Source organism: Ptychodera flava (assembly GCF_041260155.1).
Source record: "Ptychodera flava strain L36383 chromosome 3 unlocalized genomic scaffold, AS_Pfla_20210202 Scaffold_26__1_contigs__length_13983176_pilon, whole genome shotgun sequence".
Classification (NCBI taxonomy): domain Eukaryota; kingdom Metazoa; phylum Hemichordata; class Enteropneusta; family Ptychoderidae; genus Ptychodera; species Ptychodera flava.
The window spans coordinates 5,436,809-5,457,764 of NW_027248280.1; the positions used below are offsets into that span (position 1 = coordinate 5,436,809).

The 20,956-nt window shown below is 38.1% G+C and overlaps 1 protein-coding gene across 1 annotated transcript; it reads right to left on the reverse strand.

Annotated features, from left to right (window-relative positions):
- Nucleotides 1–537: 537 nt before the first annotated feature.
- Nucleotides 538–20,302, reverse strand: LOC139125898 (BUD13 homolog). The gene is made up of 6 exons (XM_070691980.1): nt 20,145–20,302; nt 17,676–17,863; nt 14,593–15,240; nt 13,585–13,705; nt 6,377–6,567; nt 538–4,786 (listed from the first exon to the last, which is right to left on the reverse strand). The coding sequence occupies exons 1-6, from the start codon at nt 20,255–20,257 to the stop codon at nt 4,611–4,613; spliced, it is 1,437 nt and encodes a 478-aa protein (XP_070548081.1). The 5' UTR covers nt 20,258–20,302; the 3' UTR covers nt 538–4,610.
- Between the last annotated feature and the right edge of the window lie 654 nt (nt 20,303–20,956).

A 20,956-nucleotide genomic window follows, 5' to 3' on the forward strand; every position in this document is an offset into this window, starting at 1 on the left:
GCGTGACCTTGAGAGAGTGACACCGGCGTCTGATGTGAAAGAGAAAGTCGAGGTGTATGAATTGTGTGTGGATGATCCCGGATGTAGATCGTTGGGGGGGAAAAACAGGTTTTACATACCCTGACACTGATCCTTTTTTGCAGTGTATACTGTAGGCCATGAGAGAGAGAGAGAGAGAGAGAGAGAGAGAGAGAGAGAGAGAATGTGTCTACATTGACACACAATCTATTATGACACTCAGATTGACAAGCATTCTGGTAAGCTCATCCGTATATACAGGGTTATTTTATATAGTACCAAATTTTGCAATGTCACCCCTTCTTGATTTCAAATGATATTAATGTTAGTCATGTCTGATAAAATATTCGACAAAACAAAAACATAAATTTGGAAGTCAGAGAGATATAAGACACGAGTGTTTGATGATTTTGAAGAGCCTGACCAAATATGGAAAATTTATTCCATGTTAAACCGGCATGGATCAAATTATTACAGTCGGTCAGAAATCAAATAATAAACACATTAGTCATACCAAAATTAAAAAAAATATCAGACTTCTTTATTCATGCAAAAGCATAAAAATTGGGACTTTTTTATTTTTACACATATTATATGAAAATGACAGACGGCTTATCCAGACTCAACATTGCCTTCGTTATGTACAGCAATTTAACTGTGCAACTATAAATAAAATTGATGTAACAAAATTCAGTCACATGATGTGGTGATATCCCCTTGGAAGGTATGACTCCATATGTTGTACATTTTAATGATGATAAGAATGACTACTTCAATGGATAAAACAGGGTTACAATACTTATAAGCAAAATAATGTGTTTTTTGTAATAAAAAATGCTAATATCAGCTATTTGAAATCAAAAATACTACATTTTCCGGCAGTATTTCCTGTTAGAGCATTAGATTAACTTGAGTTTTCTCTTTAAAGACACATGGAATTTCAGAACTGTTAAAGTCCCATCAGCTCTACTTTTTGGCATTTTATCAATAATATGGTTTAAAATCAAATGCAACTTATGTAAAAATGCTTACGAAATTGTAACCATAGAGCGTTTTTTAAACATTGGCGATAAATGTACAACTTAGATTTTTACAACTAATTGATTTGTGATTTGCAAGTCATACATGGTTGTTGCCAGGGAGTACACAAATACTTGAACAAGAGACAATATCTGAATACATCCCTAAGGATTACAAGAGTGACATTTTCAAAGACAATTTGGTTTCGTAACAGGAATCAACAAGTCATTGTCAATGACATAGTCCCCACTTGTAAAAGGAGTATTAGTCTTGATGGGGCAGGGAAATGTGGTCATTAAAAAGTATCTCTGGAGTGTATAAGTTCACATCTATGGGCACATAGGTTTATGTCATTTTTCCCAATTTATAACAAGAAGCATGTCTAAGTTATGGTTGTAAATCGGGAAAAAAGATCAGACCTCTAGCTGTGTTGGCAAGAAATACGTATGTGCATAATAAATGGGGTACAAGATGTGAAATCTTAAGGTCTAATATCCTATCAAAATTGAAGCGTATAGAACTTGTGGTTACTGAGTTATGCATATATATGTATAATCAAGGTCTAATGTCATCAAGGTCATCAAGGTCACGTGACATTTTGAAAAAAAAATTGTGTTGCTAAGTTATCCCTATATACCAAAAATCAGACCTCTAGCTCTATTGGCTCGCTCAAAATTAGATATGTGCATAATTGATGAGGTACAGAATGTGGCGTCATAAGGTGTCCAATCATACCATATATGAAAGGTCTAGCACTTGTGGTTACTGATTTATGGACAAATATGTATATTTGAGGTCAAAGGTCATTGAGGTCATGTGACATTTTATCAAAAAAGTGTATTGCTAAGTTATCCCTATATACCAAAAATCAGACCTCTGGCTCTATTGGCTTGCTAAAAATTAGATGTGCACATAATTAATGAGGTACAATATGTGGCGTCATAAGGTGTCCCATCATACCAAATATGAAGGGTGTAGCACTTGTGGTTCCTGAGTTATGGACAAATATGTATATTTGAGGTCAAAGGTCATTGAGATCATGTGACATTTTGTCAAAATAATTGTATTGCTAAGTTATCCCTATATACCAAAAATCAGACCTCTAGCTCTATTGGTTCGCTCAAAATTAGATATGCACATAATTAATGAGGTACAATATGTGGCGTCATTAAGTGTCCCATCATACCATACATGAAAGGTGTAGCACTTGTGGTTACTGAGTTATGGACAAATATGTATATTTGAAGTCAAAGGTCACCAAGGTCACATGACATTTTGTCAAAAAAATTGTAGTGCTAAGTTATCCCTATATACCAAAAATCAGACTTCTAGCTCTATTGGCTCGCTCAAAATTAGATATGCACATAATTAATGAGGTGCAATATGTGGCGTCATAAGCTGTCCCATCATACCATACATGAAGGGTGTAGCACTTGTGGTTACTGAGTTATGGACAAATATGTATATTTGAAGTCAAAGGTCATCAAGGTCACATGACATTTTGTCAAAAAAATTGTAGTGCTAAGTTATCCCTATATACCAAAAATCAGACTTCTAGCTCTATTTTTGGCTCGCTCAAAATTAGATATGCACATAATTAATGAGGTACAATATGTGGCGTCATAAGCTGTCCCATCATACCATACATGAAGGGTGTAGCACTTGTGGTTACTGAGTTATGGACAAATATGTATATTTGAGGTCAAAGGTCATTGAGGTCACGTGACATTTTGTCAAAAAAAATTGTATTGCTAAGTTATCCCTATATACCAAAAATCAGACATCTAGCTTGATTGGCTTGCTCAAAATTAGATATGTGCATAATTAATGAGGTACAATATGTAGCGTCATAAGCTGTCCCATCATACCATATATGAAGGGTGTAGCACTTGTGGTTACTGAGTTGTGGACAAATATATATATTTGAGGTCAAAGGTCACCAAGGTCACGTGACATTTTGTCAAAATATCTGAGATATCTGCGTGAACGGATGGACTCACGGACGGACATGACCCAATCTATAAGCCCCTGGACTTCATCCATGGGGACTAAAAACTGTGTCACTGTATCCTTTTTGCAATATGAATACGATGAGAAACTAAATTTTTATTTTTCTTGGCCTTATACATGGGAGTCTATGGACTGCCTTATACATGGGAGTCTATGGACTGCCTTATACATGGGAGTCTATGGGGACTGCCTTATACATGGGAGTCTATGGAGGTGAAAACTAAAAAGTCCTCTAACACAGCCAAATTTGATCGCATTCTGAAACAAATCGACGTGCATCTGTATGGGGTAGGGTACTATCCTTGTGCAAAGTTTGAAAGAAATTGACCTGGGCATGTCTGAGATATCTGCGTGAACGGACGGACGCACGCACGCACACACGGACGGACATGACCAAACCTATAAGTCCCCCCGGACGGTGTCCGTGGGGACTAAAAACATTTATCCGAAGACCGGATCAGATTGGTGTTTTATTGGTAAGCAAAATGCATGAAAGACATTGTAGGCATAACAGGGCTTTGAATTTCAAATTAAAATCCTTTCATCATGTACACATGTACAGGTACGGACCAACTCAGCAGATACAGAGACACGGTATTGATATATGGTGCGAAATGCTAGTCAATTAACTGTTTCTGATGATTCAGTTTGAACAGAAATGAGGGTGGAAGCGGTGTAGGGAATGCACGGAAAATAACAACAAGACACCTGGAATCACTGTGAGTTGGCTGCCTCAGCAAAATACCTGTCCTGATAATCATCTTGCATACTGTATACCCAGAATACCTGGACTCTGATATCAGCACACAAAACATTGTTGATTATTTTTACCTGTTCGTCAGGCAGACGACTGTAAAATATCACCTGCCCTGGACAGTCATGAAGGCAGTTATTTCCTGCTCTGGTGGGAAGGATTGAGATGCTGATTCTCGCCTCTGTCAGACTTCAGGCTACATTTTAATCTTCCCATCAATTGAATTTTACCTACTGTACTATTCAGCTTTTGTTCAAATTGGCAAACATGGTGAATATCTGAGAACTACCACATTATTGCAATTTGTCTCCTCTTGATGCACAAAGGGTCACTATACCATTCTACTGGTCTATCAGAAAACACTGACAATAACAGCCAGCAACTCAAAACTGGAAGATTCTCTGTATATACTGTAATTCCAATTCTTGAGGGCATCAATTCTCATGTTAAAATACCATTTGGACAAATTCTGGTTCATGGTAAAAAGAAACCTGTCACATTCTGGAAGCTTTGCCCGTGACATGATGATGTAATCACACCTTGTACTGCAGCAAAGACATCCAAAATTTTTTAACCTGTTCACCCCCAATTCTGTGTAAGTAGATCCACAATCACCATTGCTAACAAAGGGTTTGGACCAAACCATAGTGATGATAGGGATAATGTCTGACATCAATGTATTCACACAGCTCTGACAGGATTGCAAACAATCCATCTCAAAGAACTTGTGGCTGTACGGGCACAAAGCACATTAACACTGCCCTCTTGTGGTGAAATGAGTCCGTTGGTAGTTGACACATGTCTGTATTTACATGTCCTCTATACTCCATTTGTACGCTATTTCAGTCATGGCTTTCTTATCGTTCTTTTTCTGGAACCATTTCTTCTCATACCCGTTTGATCTGTCAACACCGTCCCATCGATATCCAGGCCAGATGTTGAATCTGTTTGGCGGTGGTTCTGGTCCTTTGTATCTTGGTTTCTCTGATGAAAACAGAAAAGGTAAAGAAAGCATGTACAGTTGATAGATACTGATGTTCATCTGGCTTCCATAATGGCACTTCTGTAATGAGAGTGCTTGGTTCCACCAGAAAGTAAATTCTACACACCAGAGTACAGTGACATCATTCTAATCAGGACACCAACAGATTTTTCACATTGAAAGTTAAAAGTTGAACTGTATTTTATTTTTTTATCCCTATCCCTGCCAGGCCTGTCACTTCCCATCTGCCAAGCCATTAAAAAGTGGTATTGAGCAAAAACTTACATGTATTTTCACCTACTTGACAAGTTGTCAGGGTATCTTACAGCATGCGAGGCAGTAAAATTGTTTATGGTATCACTGTTTGCAGGGACCTTCAAATGTTCATGTCTTTGTTAAAATGCAACATGTTATGACTTCCTGCTCTTAAGGTGACAGATGAACTTGGCATAAGGTCAAAAGACATTTTCCCAAAGTATTCTTACTGACAGACAATTTTCACTTTGCAGTCAATTATTCCTGATTTACGGCACACAGAAGTGCTGCATCAGAATGCTATCATCAGACGATACAATCTCTGTACTCTGCTAAAAGGACAGCACATGCAACTTGTGAAGTTCAATGCAAACTAGAATATGTGTCGAGTCTACATACAACAGTGTTATCCCAACAGTCGACCAAAGTTAGGGAGTCATCCATGAATCTTGATGCACAAATCGCTAAATTTGCTGCATCATACTGATTCATCTGTCATGGTACACAAAGTATAGAAGTGTGTGATTTGGTATTATCTATATTTCACTAAGGGGCCGTCGATAATAAAAGCTGACACACAAGAAACGTAATTCCTTCTTTTTACTTAAAACCCCCTCCCTCCCCCCTCAAAACGAAAGTTCTTATGTGAAATCAATTTCGTATTATGATGCTGATTCTGACAAACCTACACGCACCTCTCTGAACTGCACGCCCATGAAAAAATACCAGAAGTGCACATTAATCAATAAACCTTCACTTTATGCGTTTCACTTTTTGAGACAGAACATTTCAATGTATTTCGTAAGTAGGGAAACGTTTCACCTACTTGTTTCACTTTGAAAAAGCATACAAGTTTTTATTTCACATTTATGTCTTTTCGTTGTCTTTCGTATTTTGGAGGTCATTCTGTTCTCGATGAACGCGAAGGTAGTATTGTGTTCTCGCCGCAAAGTCGCACTTCAAAAAACATTAGACGAAAATCCTTATGCGATTTTGACGCACACAAAACGAAATGAGCTTTTACCCCCTCCCCCCCTAAACGAAAGAATTACGTTTGTCGTGCGTCAGCTTTTATTATCGACGGCCCCTAACTGTTGTAATTAAACTGGAAGATCCATTTCCTGAGGCAGGGCTGTACCTTTCCTTAGAAGAAAGGGTCAGTTTTACCTCAACCAACTGATCTTCGGGTCGATAACACATTTATTGCAAAAATAGTTATGCTACAGCAAAAACGTGCATTGGTGGCATGCTGTATTTGCAAACAAGCCTGTATACATAACATACAGACTCAGGAGTTGTTGAATTAGTCCATGATAAAGTTCAGTTTCACATCTTACCAGGAATGCCCGCCTTCTCGGCTTTCTTGGCTTGTTTCTTCTTCAAGAAAGCCAGCATCGGATCTCCCTCTCGGTCTTTCTCTTTCAGCATTTCGTCCAGATCTTTGTCGTCTCTGTACCTAGCCAATGGTTTGGACATCTCATAGACGTGATCCTCTGCCGTGTCCCTGGCTGTCTTGGTCTGTGCCACACTAGGATACAAATGGACAACACATAATGATAATGTAAATCATGGTACAATGTGCCTTGGGGATAGATATTCAGAGTCAATTTTTCCCAAAACTTTTTTAGGCTATCCCTTGTGGGAGCTCATTTTGAAGCTCTTGGAGTGAGTAAACTTTTTACCATCTTAGTTTTGCGAAAATCGAAAATTCAATTTTTCCCCCATAGAATTGATAAAGGAATAACGGTCATTTTTTAATTCAAAATATTGGTAAATGCTGGGAAATTTGTGTTTCTAGTACCAAAATTTACATGATAACCCCTGAGTTTTATTCTCAATATGGTAACAGAATGGATGAAAGTTTACTTATAGTCCAGTCAAAATAGGGTTAGACCCACCACAAATTGCAACAGAATTTTTTTCTTCAGAATGCATTTCAGAGAGGTACCCAGAACAACATATTAAAAGTTTACTCGAATCCACCTTGAGGAAATATGTCTTATTTGCATAAATCAAATATGGCGGCCAACCATCCAACAAAATAACGTAATTTGCTATATATCACATATTAAACAAGCTATTTCAGTGATTTCAAAGCCTGACACTAGTAATTTGGCCCAGGGAATTATTTTGGAGGTATAATGTTCCTTATAGGTACTTTATTAATTTGCATAATTCCAATATGGCGATCAACATTTCTACAAAAGGCATTTTCGATCAAATACCGCGTATTAAACGAACTATTTCAGTGATTGTAAAGTTAAAAGTATATTTCTTTGGCATTAAATAACGATGTTGAAGATCCAATGATTTGCGCAGGCACTTTACTAATTTGTATGGATCATATATGGCGGCCAACATTCCTACAAAGGACATTGTCGGTCGTACATCACGCATTAAACAAGCTATTTCTTTGATTTTAAAGTTTGTAATATTTTTCATGGGTATGAAGAAACACTTTTAGTGGCTCAGTCTTTACAAAGGCCCTTTGATAATTTGCATAAATTAAATATGGCTGCCATATTAATGCCCCATGGCTTAATAGCTTCTAATATAAATAACGGTTTTGGTATCGTTTTTAACACTAGGAAACTATCAAGAAGAAACTGTTTAGTCCTTGGACATTCATTTTTAATTTTTTTTTATTTTTCTGTATATGACGACTGTTAATGTTAATGAATGTTAGTCTTCTGAATGATATATTCTCTTTTTAAATATAACATTGAATTCATCTGTGTGTGGCATTTTCGTAATTTGTAAGGGTGTTTAACACTCTACAGTGTCAAAGCATGTAATCTGTAATGTTTACTGTTAAAAAAAGGGGTGTTCAAAATCTTTAGTTTTTAATTTAGACTGAACCCCCTTCTTATGGATGGGTGCATCTTTATAAGATCCCTTAGATGATAGGCAAGAAGTCATCACACATACCAGCAAAATACAATAAACACAACAAAGCTAAAAAAAACAGAAAAAATGATATGGCCGAAATAAAAAGTGTCGTAATACACACAAATTGAAACTTAGCACTATTGCAAACAATTGCAGATTCATAAAAACTTTCTGGACACACAAACTCAAAAAATCTGAAAACTGCATGCTTTAGCAAAGATTTACAATTAATCCAAACACAGAATCCAACTATTACACAATACAAAGAAGTACATCTTGAGCCATTTTTTCAAGTGTCATTTTTCCAGATGTACATGTTTGTATGGTGTAACAGTTGGATTCTGTTGGGCTAATGAGTTGTTGGAATTAATTTTAAGTCTTTGCTAACCATGCAATTTTCAATTTTTGTGAGTTTGTGTGTTGATCAAGTTTTTAAGAGTCTGAAATTGTTTGCATCAGCGCTAAGTTTTAATTTGTCTGTATTGTGGCATGTGTTATTTTTGGTCACATTATTTTATTTTTTGCATTGTTATTATCTTTGTTGTGTTTATTGTATTTTTGCTGTTATATGTGATGACTTCTTACCTATCATCTAGGGGGATGTACCAAAGATGCACTCGTCCATAAGGAAGAGGTTCAGTCTAAATTAAAAACTAAAGATTTTGTCCACGACTTTTTAAAACAGTAAACATTAAAGATTACATGTTTTAACACTGTAGAGTAAAAGCACCTATAAAAATCACAAATAATGCCGTACGCAGATGAATCCAATGTTATATTCAGAAAGAGATTATTATTAGATGACTAACAATCATTAACGCTTGTCATATTTAGAAAAATCACAAATTAAATTAAAATTGCATGACTTTCTTACAACTCAATAGTAAACGCACATCAACATATACGTATTTTAATCCGTTCGGAAGTCATATATGTAAGTCTACCAAATTTGCTTTAACATTCTTTTCAAAATACAATATATTTATGGGGTATTTTAACGAATTCAGGTATCATAGACATCTATTAAAATAACTTTTATTCGTAAATGGATCGTTATTGTATGTAAATATTGTATATTTTCTATATTTTTAAAAATAAATGTTCAAGGACTTAATGTGGAGCTGCACGTTGCCAACACAGTTTTTTTCGAAGGAATATATCTCATCTAAGATGACAAGGAAACCCTTACAAACTATTTTGTGAAATATAATATTTCACTTCAAACAAAAGTATATCCTCATTCTAAAACGGCATGGGCTGAACGACTGACACTCAAAAAAAGTGCTTAAAATCATGGTTAGCAAAATAAAAATGCCTCTAATTCAAAATGTAAGAATTTTATTGCAAAACAAAATAGTTGCTTTGTTATATAGCATTTAAAAACATATTGTGAAAATTTCAGAAAATATGACCCAGCTAAAACAGAGTTATATTCTTTGGAAATCTTGAAATTCGGATAAAAGGGAAGCAGGAATTCAGGTGATTTGCATACATTTGCATACATTAACCCTTCTATATCATGCAACTTACGACTGCTTGCCAAGCTAAAAGGTGAACCTAACCAATTTTAATCTTGGGTTAACAAATTAATAAAAATTGGAAGAATATTTGCAAAATACAGTGCGTTGGGTGCAGTGCCCTCTTGACAGTTTTTTCTTGATATTCCTATTCCTAAAAACTCTACCATAACCTTATTTATATTAGAAGCTATTTGGGCATTAATTTGGCAGCCATATTTAATTTCTGAAATCATCAAAGTGTCTTTTAAAACCAAAGAAGGTGTTTCTTCATGCTCAAGAAATATAATTAAACTTCAAAATGGCTGAAATAGATTGTTCAATACATTTTATTACAGAAAATTTCTTTTGTATTGGATTTATGCAAATTAACGAAGTGCCAACGCAAATCATTGCACCTCAAACATCATTTGACCATGCCAAAGAAATACACTTTTAACTTTGAAATCACAGAAATAGCTTGTTTAACCCTTTGACTGCTGTAATTTTTTACACCAAAATTTTAATGCGATATTTTACCAATTTCTGTGAACATTTCTGTACGTTTTTTTCATAATTTTTGACCAAATGGATATCATTTTTCAGCAGCTACATATTTTTATCAAAATTTTGGCAAAAAGCAGAAAAATTGACTGTGGTACATTTTATAAAGTTGACAAAAATAGACTTTGGCGCCAAAAGGGTTAATACGTGGTATATGACAGAAAATGTCTTTTGTAGGTATGTTGGCCACCATATTGGAATTATGCAAATTAAAAAATTACCTATGCAAATCATAGCATCTCGAAAATCGTTTGTCCATGCCTAAGAAATATACTTTTAACTTTAAAATCACTGAAATAGCTTGTTTAGTACGTGGTATATGACCGAAAATGTCTTTTGTAGGAATGTTGGCCGCCATATTGGAATTATGCAAATTAACGAGGTGCCTATATGAAACATTATACCTCCAAAATGATTCCCTGAGCCAAATTACTAGTGTCAGACTTTGAAATATCTGAAATAGCTTGTTTAATATGTGATATATAGCCAATTATGTTATTTTGTTGGATGGTTGGCCGCCATATTTGATTTATGCAAATTAGACATATTTCCCCAAGGTGGATTCGAGTAAACTTTTAATATGTTGTTCTGGGTACCTCTCTGAAATGCATTCTGAAGAAAAAAATTCTGTTGCAATTTGTGGTGGGTTAGGTGCCAAAATCTCGTAGATTGACTGGATTACTTAAGGAAAGCTTGAGCAAAACCTACACATTTCCTTTTCAAGGCACGAACTACCGTAAAACAAGATGGTGTTGTTTTTGTTCAGGGTAGTTGTTCTCATTGATTTATCAATACAATCCCATTAGGGGACAACAGAAATGGAAAGAGGGCTCCAAAAAAATTCATTTATTTACCCAAACCTTCATAAAAAGCAATGAATTCTTGTTGAATTCATGCATGTACTCAAAGGGAAGACTTAAAATCTGTCCACCAAATTGTCAATCATTATTTGTAATTTTGAAGAGCGCAAAGCTATATCCTGGCTCTCCTGATAATGATACATTGCTTTGATGTAACAGGGAGCATTCTGGTGAAGTAAAGGTGTGAGATAATCTCAAAGGAAGTTGATTGGAGTATGACCAAAATTTCATATTGCCAATCTGTTTGGTATTCCCCATAGAAATGATGATTGCACTGTATTCACATCCAGATCATGACAAGTCATCAAAAGATGACACAGTCCCCGCTGTTTACATTGTAATATCGAAACTAGTCTTTCGTCGACTTTGCCGAGAAAATGTCTATCGAATGGCTTTGTGATCAATCAAGCTTTATCAATACCAACACTATCATAAACGGGCCATTGTTTACTTTGACAAATCTCAATAACATTCAACATCTAAGAATTCCTAGGGTTTCTGCGAGCCCTCGAGGCAAATATCTCCCTTGCTCTGCCGTACGGGAAATCGGCAACACACGGCCCTTCCATTGAGAGCAACATCAAATTATCTACATTGCGATTTGCCGTCGGAAAATCTACTACGGGCTCCTGTTTTAGCAGCTGAAGCCCTTTTCGCATGCAACCAAGGATACAGGAATTACTACTGCAATACATGTCAATTGTCGAACTGCAGGAAACCTTTCCGCATATTCTTGAATTAGCAAACGACATGACTCCGAGTTCTCAGCGTAAACTTCGCTTGTCTGAAGTCGTTTCTAAACGCGTTGCCGTGAGTGCTCGAGTCACGGTTTACGTAGTCCGATCCAAGATGATCGATGAAGTTTCAAGTGCCTCGATACCGTAATCACGGAGTTCATTGTCAATCTCTGGGTATTTACTTGCATTTATGACTTTGTCAAGACACAATAGGATATTAGTACATGTAGTACAGTTGGCAGGAAATCGCTCCTCCGTTCGCTGTATCAAATGTTCGGCGCGATGAAGCGTCGACGCGAGTTTGCACAGGCAAAGCGGATGACTCAGCTCTCATTAGCATATGTCAGGTCGTGTGGTTGGCTTCGATTTCTTCTCTGAACTCGCGTTCATGATTCCTTTACATCTAATACTGTCCGTAATTCTGCGATGGTCGACTGTATCATTGGTTGTATTATCGAAAGGTTGCATTCATGATTCCTTTACATCTAACACTGTCCGTAATTCTGCGATGGTCGACTGTATCATTGGTTGTATTATCGAAAGGTTTGCATCCTGACTATGAAAGACAAAATTACATTGGTCAATGATCGGCATCATCAACATGCATGTCATGGCTATACGAACGAATATTGTTTGCTTCAGCAAGCCGTCTGCAACGTTGTTATTTGCGGCATTCATCACCAAACTCCAAAAACAGCGCGGGCCTTCGCACCGTTACGCTCCACCAAGGGATAGCCATCGGGCAGAGCATGGCTCCTTCAGACTTTGAAAGTCGACGTTCTTTCTCGAGTATTTTATTTCGATCCCGTACTAGCCGTTCTTTCAACTTCCGAGTAGCGAAAAAAGTTGAATATTAATGACGGTTTTTCGGTACTGCATTACTTTGCGGACGGCATCATTCGTGGCCAATGCAGTCGACGTCGAACGCCGCCTTCATTTTTTCGTCCCGTCATGACGGACCGTCTGATCCCAAACAGATAGATAACTTTGTCAAACAGCCACATTTCAGAGCACGTGTTCACTGCATGTGATCACCAGCGATTCAAATCGTCTGACCATACCATTATTTTACGGGAGCCCGCATAAACAACCGTAGTGCTTGTCAACGATGACGTTTAAAACTGACGAGATGACATTTTTTGCAAATTACTAAAGCTTTCTGTGGCTCTCGTTCATCACGACAGACAACGCTTGACGCCTAAAACTCCTAAAACTGACCAACCGAAACCGTCACCAGTCCTGCGAAATACCTTTTGGAATCGACTACAACCTTTGCTGGCGTCTCCCCCATAAATAATCGTACAGTCCGGTGATTTACGTCATCAGTGTATTTACATGATCCAAACATTGGCTTCAAATTCGGATTCAGAGAAAAAAAGTCTGAATAAAAGACATCAAGAGTAATTTTGGTGACTAAATTGAATTATTTTGAGGTAATAAGGACTGTGCATCAAGAGACCATATGGTACTACATTTATGCCCAGTTACAAAACGATCGCTTCACAGATGCCACAGAAATCGTTGATGACAGGTGCACGGACGGAAGGACGCCGGGACGGACATGACCTAACCCATAAAGTCCCCGCTTGCGGGGACTTAATAAAAGGAATCAAAATCACACTTCAATTCATTTAGGATGAACAAAAATCTATTAATTATTGATAAATGAATATAACACCTTTGCCAGAAAATTTGAAGAAATTGTCGAGAGTTGCTAATCAAGTCTTCTGGTGGCAATGGGGAAAATCTCAAACTTGTCCTTTCAAAATTCAAAATCTCAAGAGAGTTGGGACACAATTACAATACAAGTACAAAAGTAAAATTGACAAAGATGAACCTGACTCTTGGATATGAATCCCAATTAATGTGAAAAATAAAACAGTTAGGATAAAACCTGACATGAATTTACAGTGCAACATTTCCAAGTCTAGAAATAATGCCCACATTATGGCCCACAACAAATCCATCAGCCTTTGTCCCACAAAACATCTGTACCTACCCTCGTCCCCATTCCATGTACTTCTCCACCTCCTCAGCTTTCTTGGCTTCCTCCTCCCGCTCTTTTATCTTCTCCAGTTTCAAGTTTCTCTTGCGTCCTCCCTTGTCACGATACACAGTCTCTGTTAAGTGGGAGATGGTGATGAGACTGATGCTCTGAAATACAGACTTACACTTCTATCAAGTTATATTAGTAACCAGTTTTAATATTAAAGGAGCAACTATGATGTAGTCTTTATTAGTGAGGAAGAGACAATGGTCTTGCATTTTTCAAACCACTGTTTATTCTGAATCAAGTCACGGTTATATGCTATGACTTAAATCTTCAGATGTAGTCCAATTGACAGTTTACACTAGTCAAGCCAACATACAAGGATGAGGATATCCACCAGCCTAAGCTCATATGCTGGTAGTTCTTGTGGCTGGAAAGTGGTTCCTGCACAATTACTCTATAGAAAGCAGAGTGCACTTGTAAAATTGCAGTTTTGTGATTCGTCAATAGCACTCATAAACAGGCATTAACCCTTTCCCCACCTTTGGCTTGACCCATCCCTTTTGTATCCAATGGTGATTGTGGGCATTTGGGTGCACTCTTTCAGGGTCCAAATATTCATAATGTTCACAAAATTATTTCTTTTCTCCAATATCCAATTGGCATTATTGCTGTGTAAAAATTTCAATGCTTGTACTCCGGAATAAAATGGACATGTGGTGTGCAACTGACCAAGTATGCCCAAGAGATCATGTAATGGCGGTACAAACCAACCATGTGTACAAACGCTCATGGAAAAGCATGTATTTCTGTGCATGATTGTGCCCATAGATTTTTTTTGTACCATTGAACATTCAAATTCTGGGTTTAACTTGACCAGGGTGCAAACAAGAACACATACACAAATGCCCACTGAAAATACATGTATTTCCATATAGGTTTTAACATACCATGATTTCTCTCAGGCAAACTGAGAAAGAAAAACATCATACAAACCACTGATGCAAACAACTGTACCTGCATCTTGTCCAGACACATCCCGAGACATCTTGGCAAACATTTCCTTCTCTCGAATCCTTCTTTCTTCATTCTCTCTTCTCAACGTCGCTGCATCAGAAAGGCCAGCTTTGGTACCAGACAGCGTCTTCGTTGGCTTCTTAGAATCCCCTCCCAGTGAGTGTTTCCGTGGGGGGCTTTGATCAGAGTCCGAATCGTGCCTTCCTTTCCGGCGCCTTTTCCCTTTCCTTGGAGGTGACTGATCTGAATCACTGTTCCTGGATTTGTGATCTGACTTTTGTCGTGAACGTCTCGGTGGAGACTGATCCGAGTCATATTGTCTGCTTCCAGAATGAGTCCTTGGTGGTGAGAGGTCAGGATCTGAATCTGAATCTGAATCATGCCTCTGCCTCCTGGCAGAGGACTTTGATTGGCTAGTTTTTGCCCTGGGAGGTGATAAGTCTGAATCAGATGAGTCATGTCTGGATTTTTTCTTATCAGATCTTCCTCTCGGAGGCGAGAGATCAGAATCTGAGTCATGTCTGGTTCTCCTTGGTGGCGACATGTCGTCATCTGAATCGTGGCGTTGTCGGTGACCTTTTCTGACTGGTGATTGGTCGCTGTCAGAATCGTGACGTCGCCTAGGTGACGGCGAGTCTGATATTGCCTCTGTGGACCAAATCAGAATTACACATTTGCTGAGATTTTCTGTTTCTCATTACATATCAAAATTTGATTGACAAATGCTTGGAGTGACAAAAAGTATGTGCAGACTTATTCACATAAGTGTACTTTCACCATCATGGTTAAGGTAGCGGTAAAGGCTAGAGCGACAGTTATAAACTTCAATAAAACTATTAAAACATAAAAGTAGTCAACATTCTCTGTGGAATAAAAAAACTAGACATTTGGGCACAAAGGCATTGCAGAGTTATAGCCCGTTGAAACTTCTGAAAAACTGACCAAATAAGAGGAAGTTGGGGAGTCCTTAGTGTATTAACTATGGTAGAGGTCCCCTAGCTTTTAAAAAAATGTTTGAAAAGGGAAAGTCATTTTTTACTGTTTTTCAGGAAAGTTTGACAAGGCAGTGCTTGCATTCAGAATGCGTGACTGCTATTATAAATGCATTTTTAGATTCTTTGAGTGTCAAAGAGGTGTCAAAACTGAGATTAACCAAAAAGACTGCTCTGTGACTTCAAAAGAGGGGTGCAAATATGGCTTGTTTTCAACATTTTTGAGAGAATAACAGTTTTCCTACATAATTTTATACCAATTTAATCCAACCTTTGAAATGAGATATGGACATGGAATTTTACAGCCTATTAACAAGGTTACAGATAAGATTTGTACGGCACAATTTTCCTGTATTTGAAGTACTTTTGAAAAATCACATTTTGAAATTTGAAAGAATTTTTAATAATTTTTTGATATGTAAACCCATGTAAAATCATAAAAACAAATTTTATTTACTAATCCTGCCGTACAAATCTTACAATTAATAGTGTCAACATATTTATAACTAATTTGGTAATATTAATTTATTATTAAATTCAAAGATGTAAAAAAATATGAAAAATTAAATTTTAATATTGATTGGTGTCATATTTCAAAATCATGGCTACAAATATACAATTTTTATATTTTTTGGAGAAAGTATTAACTAAGGGAGTTATCCTGAAAATTTGAACTAAATATCTTGATTCTAACACTTGAAACATGACATTAACTCTGAGAAAAGAATTGGTGCAAAAATAGCCTTTACCGCTACCTTAATCCAAAGTATATTGTTTTCTGAGACAAAGTTGGATCTCCATATAAAGAAACGGGGAGAAAAGGTTAAAGGCCGAGCCTCCTTTTAAAGGAAGCGAAGCTATGGCGGCGTTCATTGTGTAAGTGGACACCAAACAGGCAACACGAGGGCACATGCTCCAGAAAATGCCACTTTTTAGTTTTCCCCGGCCGCACAAACGCAGACAGCTTGCCAAGCGGCCAGTGCGAAGTTGCTGCCGATCGAACTCTGTGGTTATATTTAAAGTCTAACGCGACTGGAAGACAATTTTTTAGGAAATTCGAGCGTTTGTGGTGGGGACTCAATGACCGTTGGCGATTTGAACCGACCGTCAATCAAACGCTTGTATAAACTCTGTTTGCAGGATTAGCAAAAGGTGACAAAACGTTGAGATCAGTTTGTGTAATTAATGTTATAGAAATCAACCATCGTACTGGCCAAGTGTTTGACTGGGAGGAGAACTCCACTAATGCGAGAACCTGGGATTGAAAAGTGCGGCTTTAAAAGGACACTTCTTGGGGTAGATGAACTAACATATGTGTCACATAATACTCTGAACTCTTTGTTTGTATTGATAAATCTACATGTAGCGGTGTATCCAAACAGAGATTCTGCAAACAGGATTCAACATGGAATATGAAACACTGGTTTCAAGAACACATCTCAAGACAAGCACTTTCATAGCCTAGGTGGATTAACCCCTTCACCACCATGGTTTGACTGAAACCATTGTTACTAATGATAGGCATGGACCTGTTCACAGTAAATCAGGGATGAATACAGTTCTTCATGGTTGTAGCTATTTTAACAGCTGCGTGCAAGTGACATTGGACACTGCTGCTAGAAATGCAGACAAAGTTTGTCAGTGTTGCATGCACAGTAGACTGAAAGTTCTGTCAATCAAGACCGCTCTCTATGCTCCCTGTAAGGGGGGGGGAGGGGTGTAGAGAGCACCCTCGTGTGACGGATCTTTCAGTCTACATGCATGGCTGTTGTTTCAACTTGTAGTCAGAGCTGTTAGTGTCTTTTCTAGTGTACATTGTAAAAATGGCAGTCGTCAGTGAAGTTGTTTTTTCATCATTCTTGCATGCATAATTTTGAAATATGTAGTATAACTTTGTGGATAAATGTTTATTTTTGCATATTAATGCATAAACAATGATGTCATTGGCAATTTGTTAGAATGGAAAATCAACCGTTTTCTATTATTGATTGTTCTTTTGTGATTGACTGATCTGATCAAAAGGTCAGACAACACCTATCCTGCTTTTTAAATGTGGTAAGATTCCCCATGCAATGAAATCGAACAACTTGCCTTCTCTCCTTCCCATCTGTTTCCATTTATTTCCTGCTTGGTATTTCTCCAACTGAATGACTTCTTCCGGTCTTTCATCAATCATGCCGACAACCTGAGGAGCCTCGTCCTGAAACGGAGCCTCCTCAATGTCCTCTACCTTGGGTGCAAACGACTCCAAAGAAATGTCATCGTCCAGGATTCTCACACTGCAAGACAACAGAGATGATGAGTTCAGCTGGGTTTGATTTGCCGTACTGGAGACACAGAGTTGAATCCAAACTTTTCTCGGCGTTCAGCTTTCTCCCCTGGAAATTATACAGCACGTTTGCTTGAAACTCAATGCCTACAATTTATTTTGTTTGGTAAAATGTGCCTTAGGGAAAGATATACTGACTCTGAAATTTGTTAAATTTTGTTTCTGATGGACCGCATGTGAGGGCTCATTTTAAAGCTCATGGAGTGAGAAAAATCTTCACCATCATATTTTTGCAAACTTGAAAATTATATTTTTCCCCGTAAACTTAACACAGGGATGGTGGCCATTTTTAATTTTAAATTTGCAGTGTCTATTGACAGGCGCCTGTCAATAGACAGAACCCAGCTATTGACAGGCGCCTGTCAATAGACAAAAGTTGGCTATTGACACGCGGGACGTTTTTCGCCATAATTCACCACATTTTAGTGAAATAAACTGCTCTTCTTCCATGTAAATGAAGAACACATTGTTCTGCCATGTAGTAATTACAAAATAAGTTCTATACGTCGGAAAATCAATATTTTGCAATGCTAGCGAAAGCCGTCACGCATGCGGTACGTCGAACGCATTCACCGTGTCACTCTAGCATAACCACGGTCCTGCATACGCGTATTTTTGCCGATTGGTGATACTTATTTGTTACAATGCCACTCTTTAGTGTTGATGAAGTCTATTTTGCATTGTAAAAGTCGGAAAATCTGAGTAGTTCACGTCAGAGAACTGCCATGATAGGCATCGTGATTTCCGATGGCCGCGACATTGACAGCTTGATCGCTTTCAACATAGCTCCGCATGCCTGCATTGAGAAACGACTATTACGATGGTGACAACATTCTAAAGCTTCGTCGGCTAATCCAAAATAGCAAGCAAAATACATCCGAAGCGTAACTTCACGGCCTAGAACGGCGCGAGGCAAGAGCCAGACAGAAAGATACAAGGAGTCTCAACACGGGGAGCCGACATTGTAACCTTGACCCCCAGTTCGGGTCAGCACTGCTGTGCTGCCTCCATGGTATAGCAAAGCCAATGACCTTGGGTACGACAAAACTGTACACGGAAATTAAAACATTTTGGTAACAATTTTTTCTCGCTTCAAACATCGTAGTAAACATTGCTATCACTTTTAATATCATGTCTATCCTTCTCAATGTGCAAAAAAGTTCTTCAATATGGATCTATACTTGACAATTAGGTTTGCTGGGGAAGCAAAGTCGCCTTGCCCCTACAAAATTGATTTTTTTACCTAATAAACGTTTTGTTTACTTTATAACAGTATTCTCAGAACTATTCTTAAAAAGATGATACCATTCAGGAGAAATTCCTGACTCTTACCTCTTATCCTCATATTTCGGCTTTTCCTTTGTAATTAAAAGAACCGTGGATGGTAAAAGGTAGACGACGACTTTGTTCATTCTTACGAACAAAATGGCAGAGGAAAACATTCTGAGAAGCATGGGCCAGTTTATTACTTTAAAAACCAGTAAAAATTGATGAACGAGTCCCGCGTGTCAATAGCCAGATTTTGACTATTGCACAGTCCCTCCACCCGTGACTATTGACAGGCGTGGTGTTGAGGCAACATCGTGCAGGTTAACTTGTGCAATACGCAAAAATGCGGTGACTTTGTCCATATTTCAGTGAAAAAAGGTTTTGTAAAGCATTCTAAGCCTGGTAATAACAGGCGCCTGTCAATAGCCACGGCCTTTTAAATTTCATTTAATATTGGGAAATTAATAGACACCTTCAACAACAAATCTTAGGTGGAGAAGTTTTCACAATCTGAGTGAATATTAGAATGTGAAAGTAGTTGAACGTGGAAGAGGCTGTTTAAGGATACCTCCGTAGATAAATGCAGTGCTGTAGCTCGGGGTTTTGCCTGGGCATTTGGGTCGTTTGCTGTAAGACGTCAAACGACCCGAATAGGATACCCAGGCAAAACCTCTAGCCAGTTGTTTTGACCCTAATATCCTTTTTAGTCGACTCTAGTCGCTCGGTCATCATATTTGGCTAACCACGGTCAATCTAAATCAGATGCCTTGGTCGATTCATTGCAGTGCATCGTGTCATCCCGAGCATACAGCGGGATATCACTACACACACGGTCCCTCCACAGTACACAACAACACTCTGGAGCGTCGTAAACACGACGCGTGACCCAGTTCTCGCCCGGCTATTTTGTAATGAATACGTAATCACTGTGAGTTCTACGAAAATAATCAACCTTAATTTACCTAGCACCTTTTGATCCTGTTTTCGGCTTCTTCCTTTTCTTTTTCTTCTGGGGCTCGTCCTCGGCGTTGGACAAATATCGCTTGAGGTATTCTTGCTTACTGAGCGCAGCCATTTTGTATTTACCCAGTTTACAACGCGCGAACTCATGACCTCTGAACTTAACTTTCCGAGTCTCATAACTTTATAGCACAGCTAGAAGGGGTGGGAGGGGAGAGGGGGTACTCCCATAGAAAAGATGTCGGATATGGTCAGTCTGAATGGGTCTTTTTTTCACGAAAAATCCCCAAACTTTATAGGTCGACTTTTAATGCGAAAAAACATAAACATCGGTCGATAACAAAGCAAATGTCCCAGGAAAACCTCCACTTGTAGTTCCCAAAATTTTTAAGCAAATCCCTAAAAATGGGTCATATTTCTGGAATATACATGGGTAGATGTTTTCAGCTCGGCTGGCACATCCGCATACGAAAATATCACGAGCAACCCCCCCCCCCCCCCCCAACGCGGATAGGCTGTAAGGGAGCCATCATTATTTACGGCCTGGGGGGTTGGAGAAATGAGGGGGTCACTCAAAAACTTGAAAACTTCAAGGGGGTTGCTCAAAATGTGCAGAGGAAGAAAGGGGGGGGGTTACTCAATTTTTTGTGCGAAATTAATTGAAACATCTCTCAGATTTCACAGTTGCACATATCAATTTCTCAAAATTTTCGAAACGAGAAGGGGGACCCCTCTCGTGCTCTCCCCATAGGGTGTTCTAAGAGTTTTACTGGTAAATGGGGTGTTCTAACAGTTTTACTGGTAAAAGACAAAT

What these genes read in the sequence shown, in the direction of transcription:
- LOC139125898 (XM_070691980.1), bottom strand. Translation starts at nt 20,257, where the DNA reads ATGGCTGCGCTCAGTAAGCAAGAATACCTCAAGCGATATTTGTCCAAC. An exon ending in ACAGATGGGAAGGAGAGAAG is followed by an intron (nt 15,241 to 17,675) that starts GCAAGTTGTTCG and finishes TTTGGTCCACAG; the next exon opens with AGGCAATATCAGACTCGCCG. An exon ending in TGTGTCTGGACAAGATGCAG is followed by an intron (nt 13,706 to 14,592) that starts GTACAGTTGTTT and finishes CCCACTTAACAG; the next exon opens with AGACTGTGTATCGTGACAAG.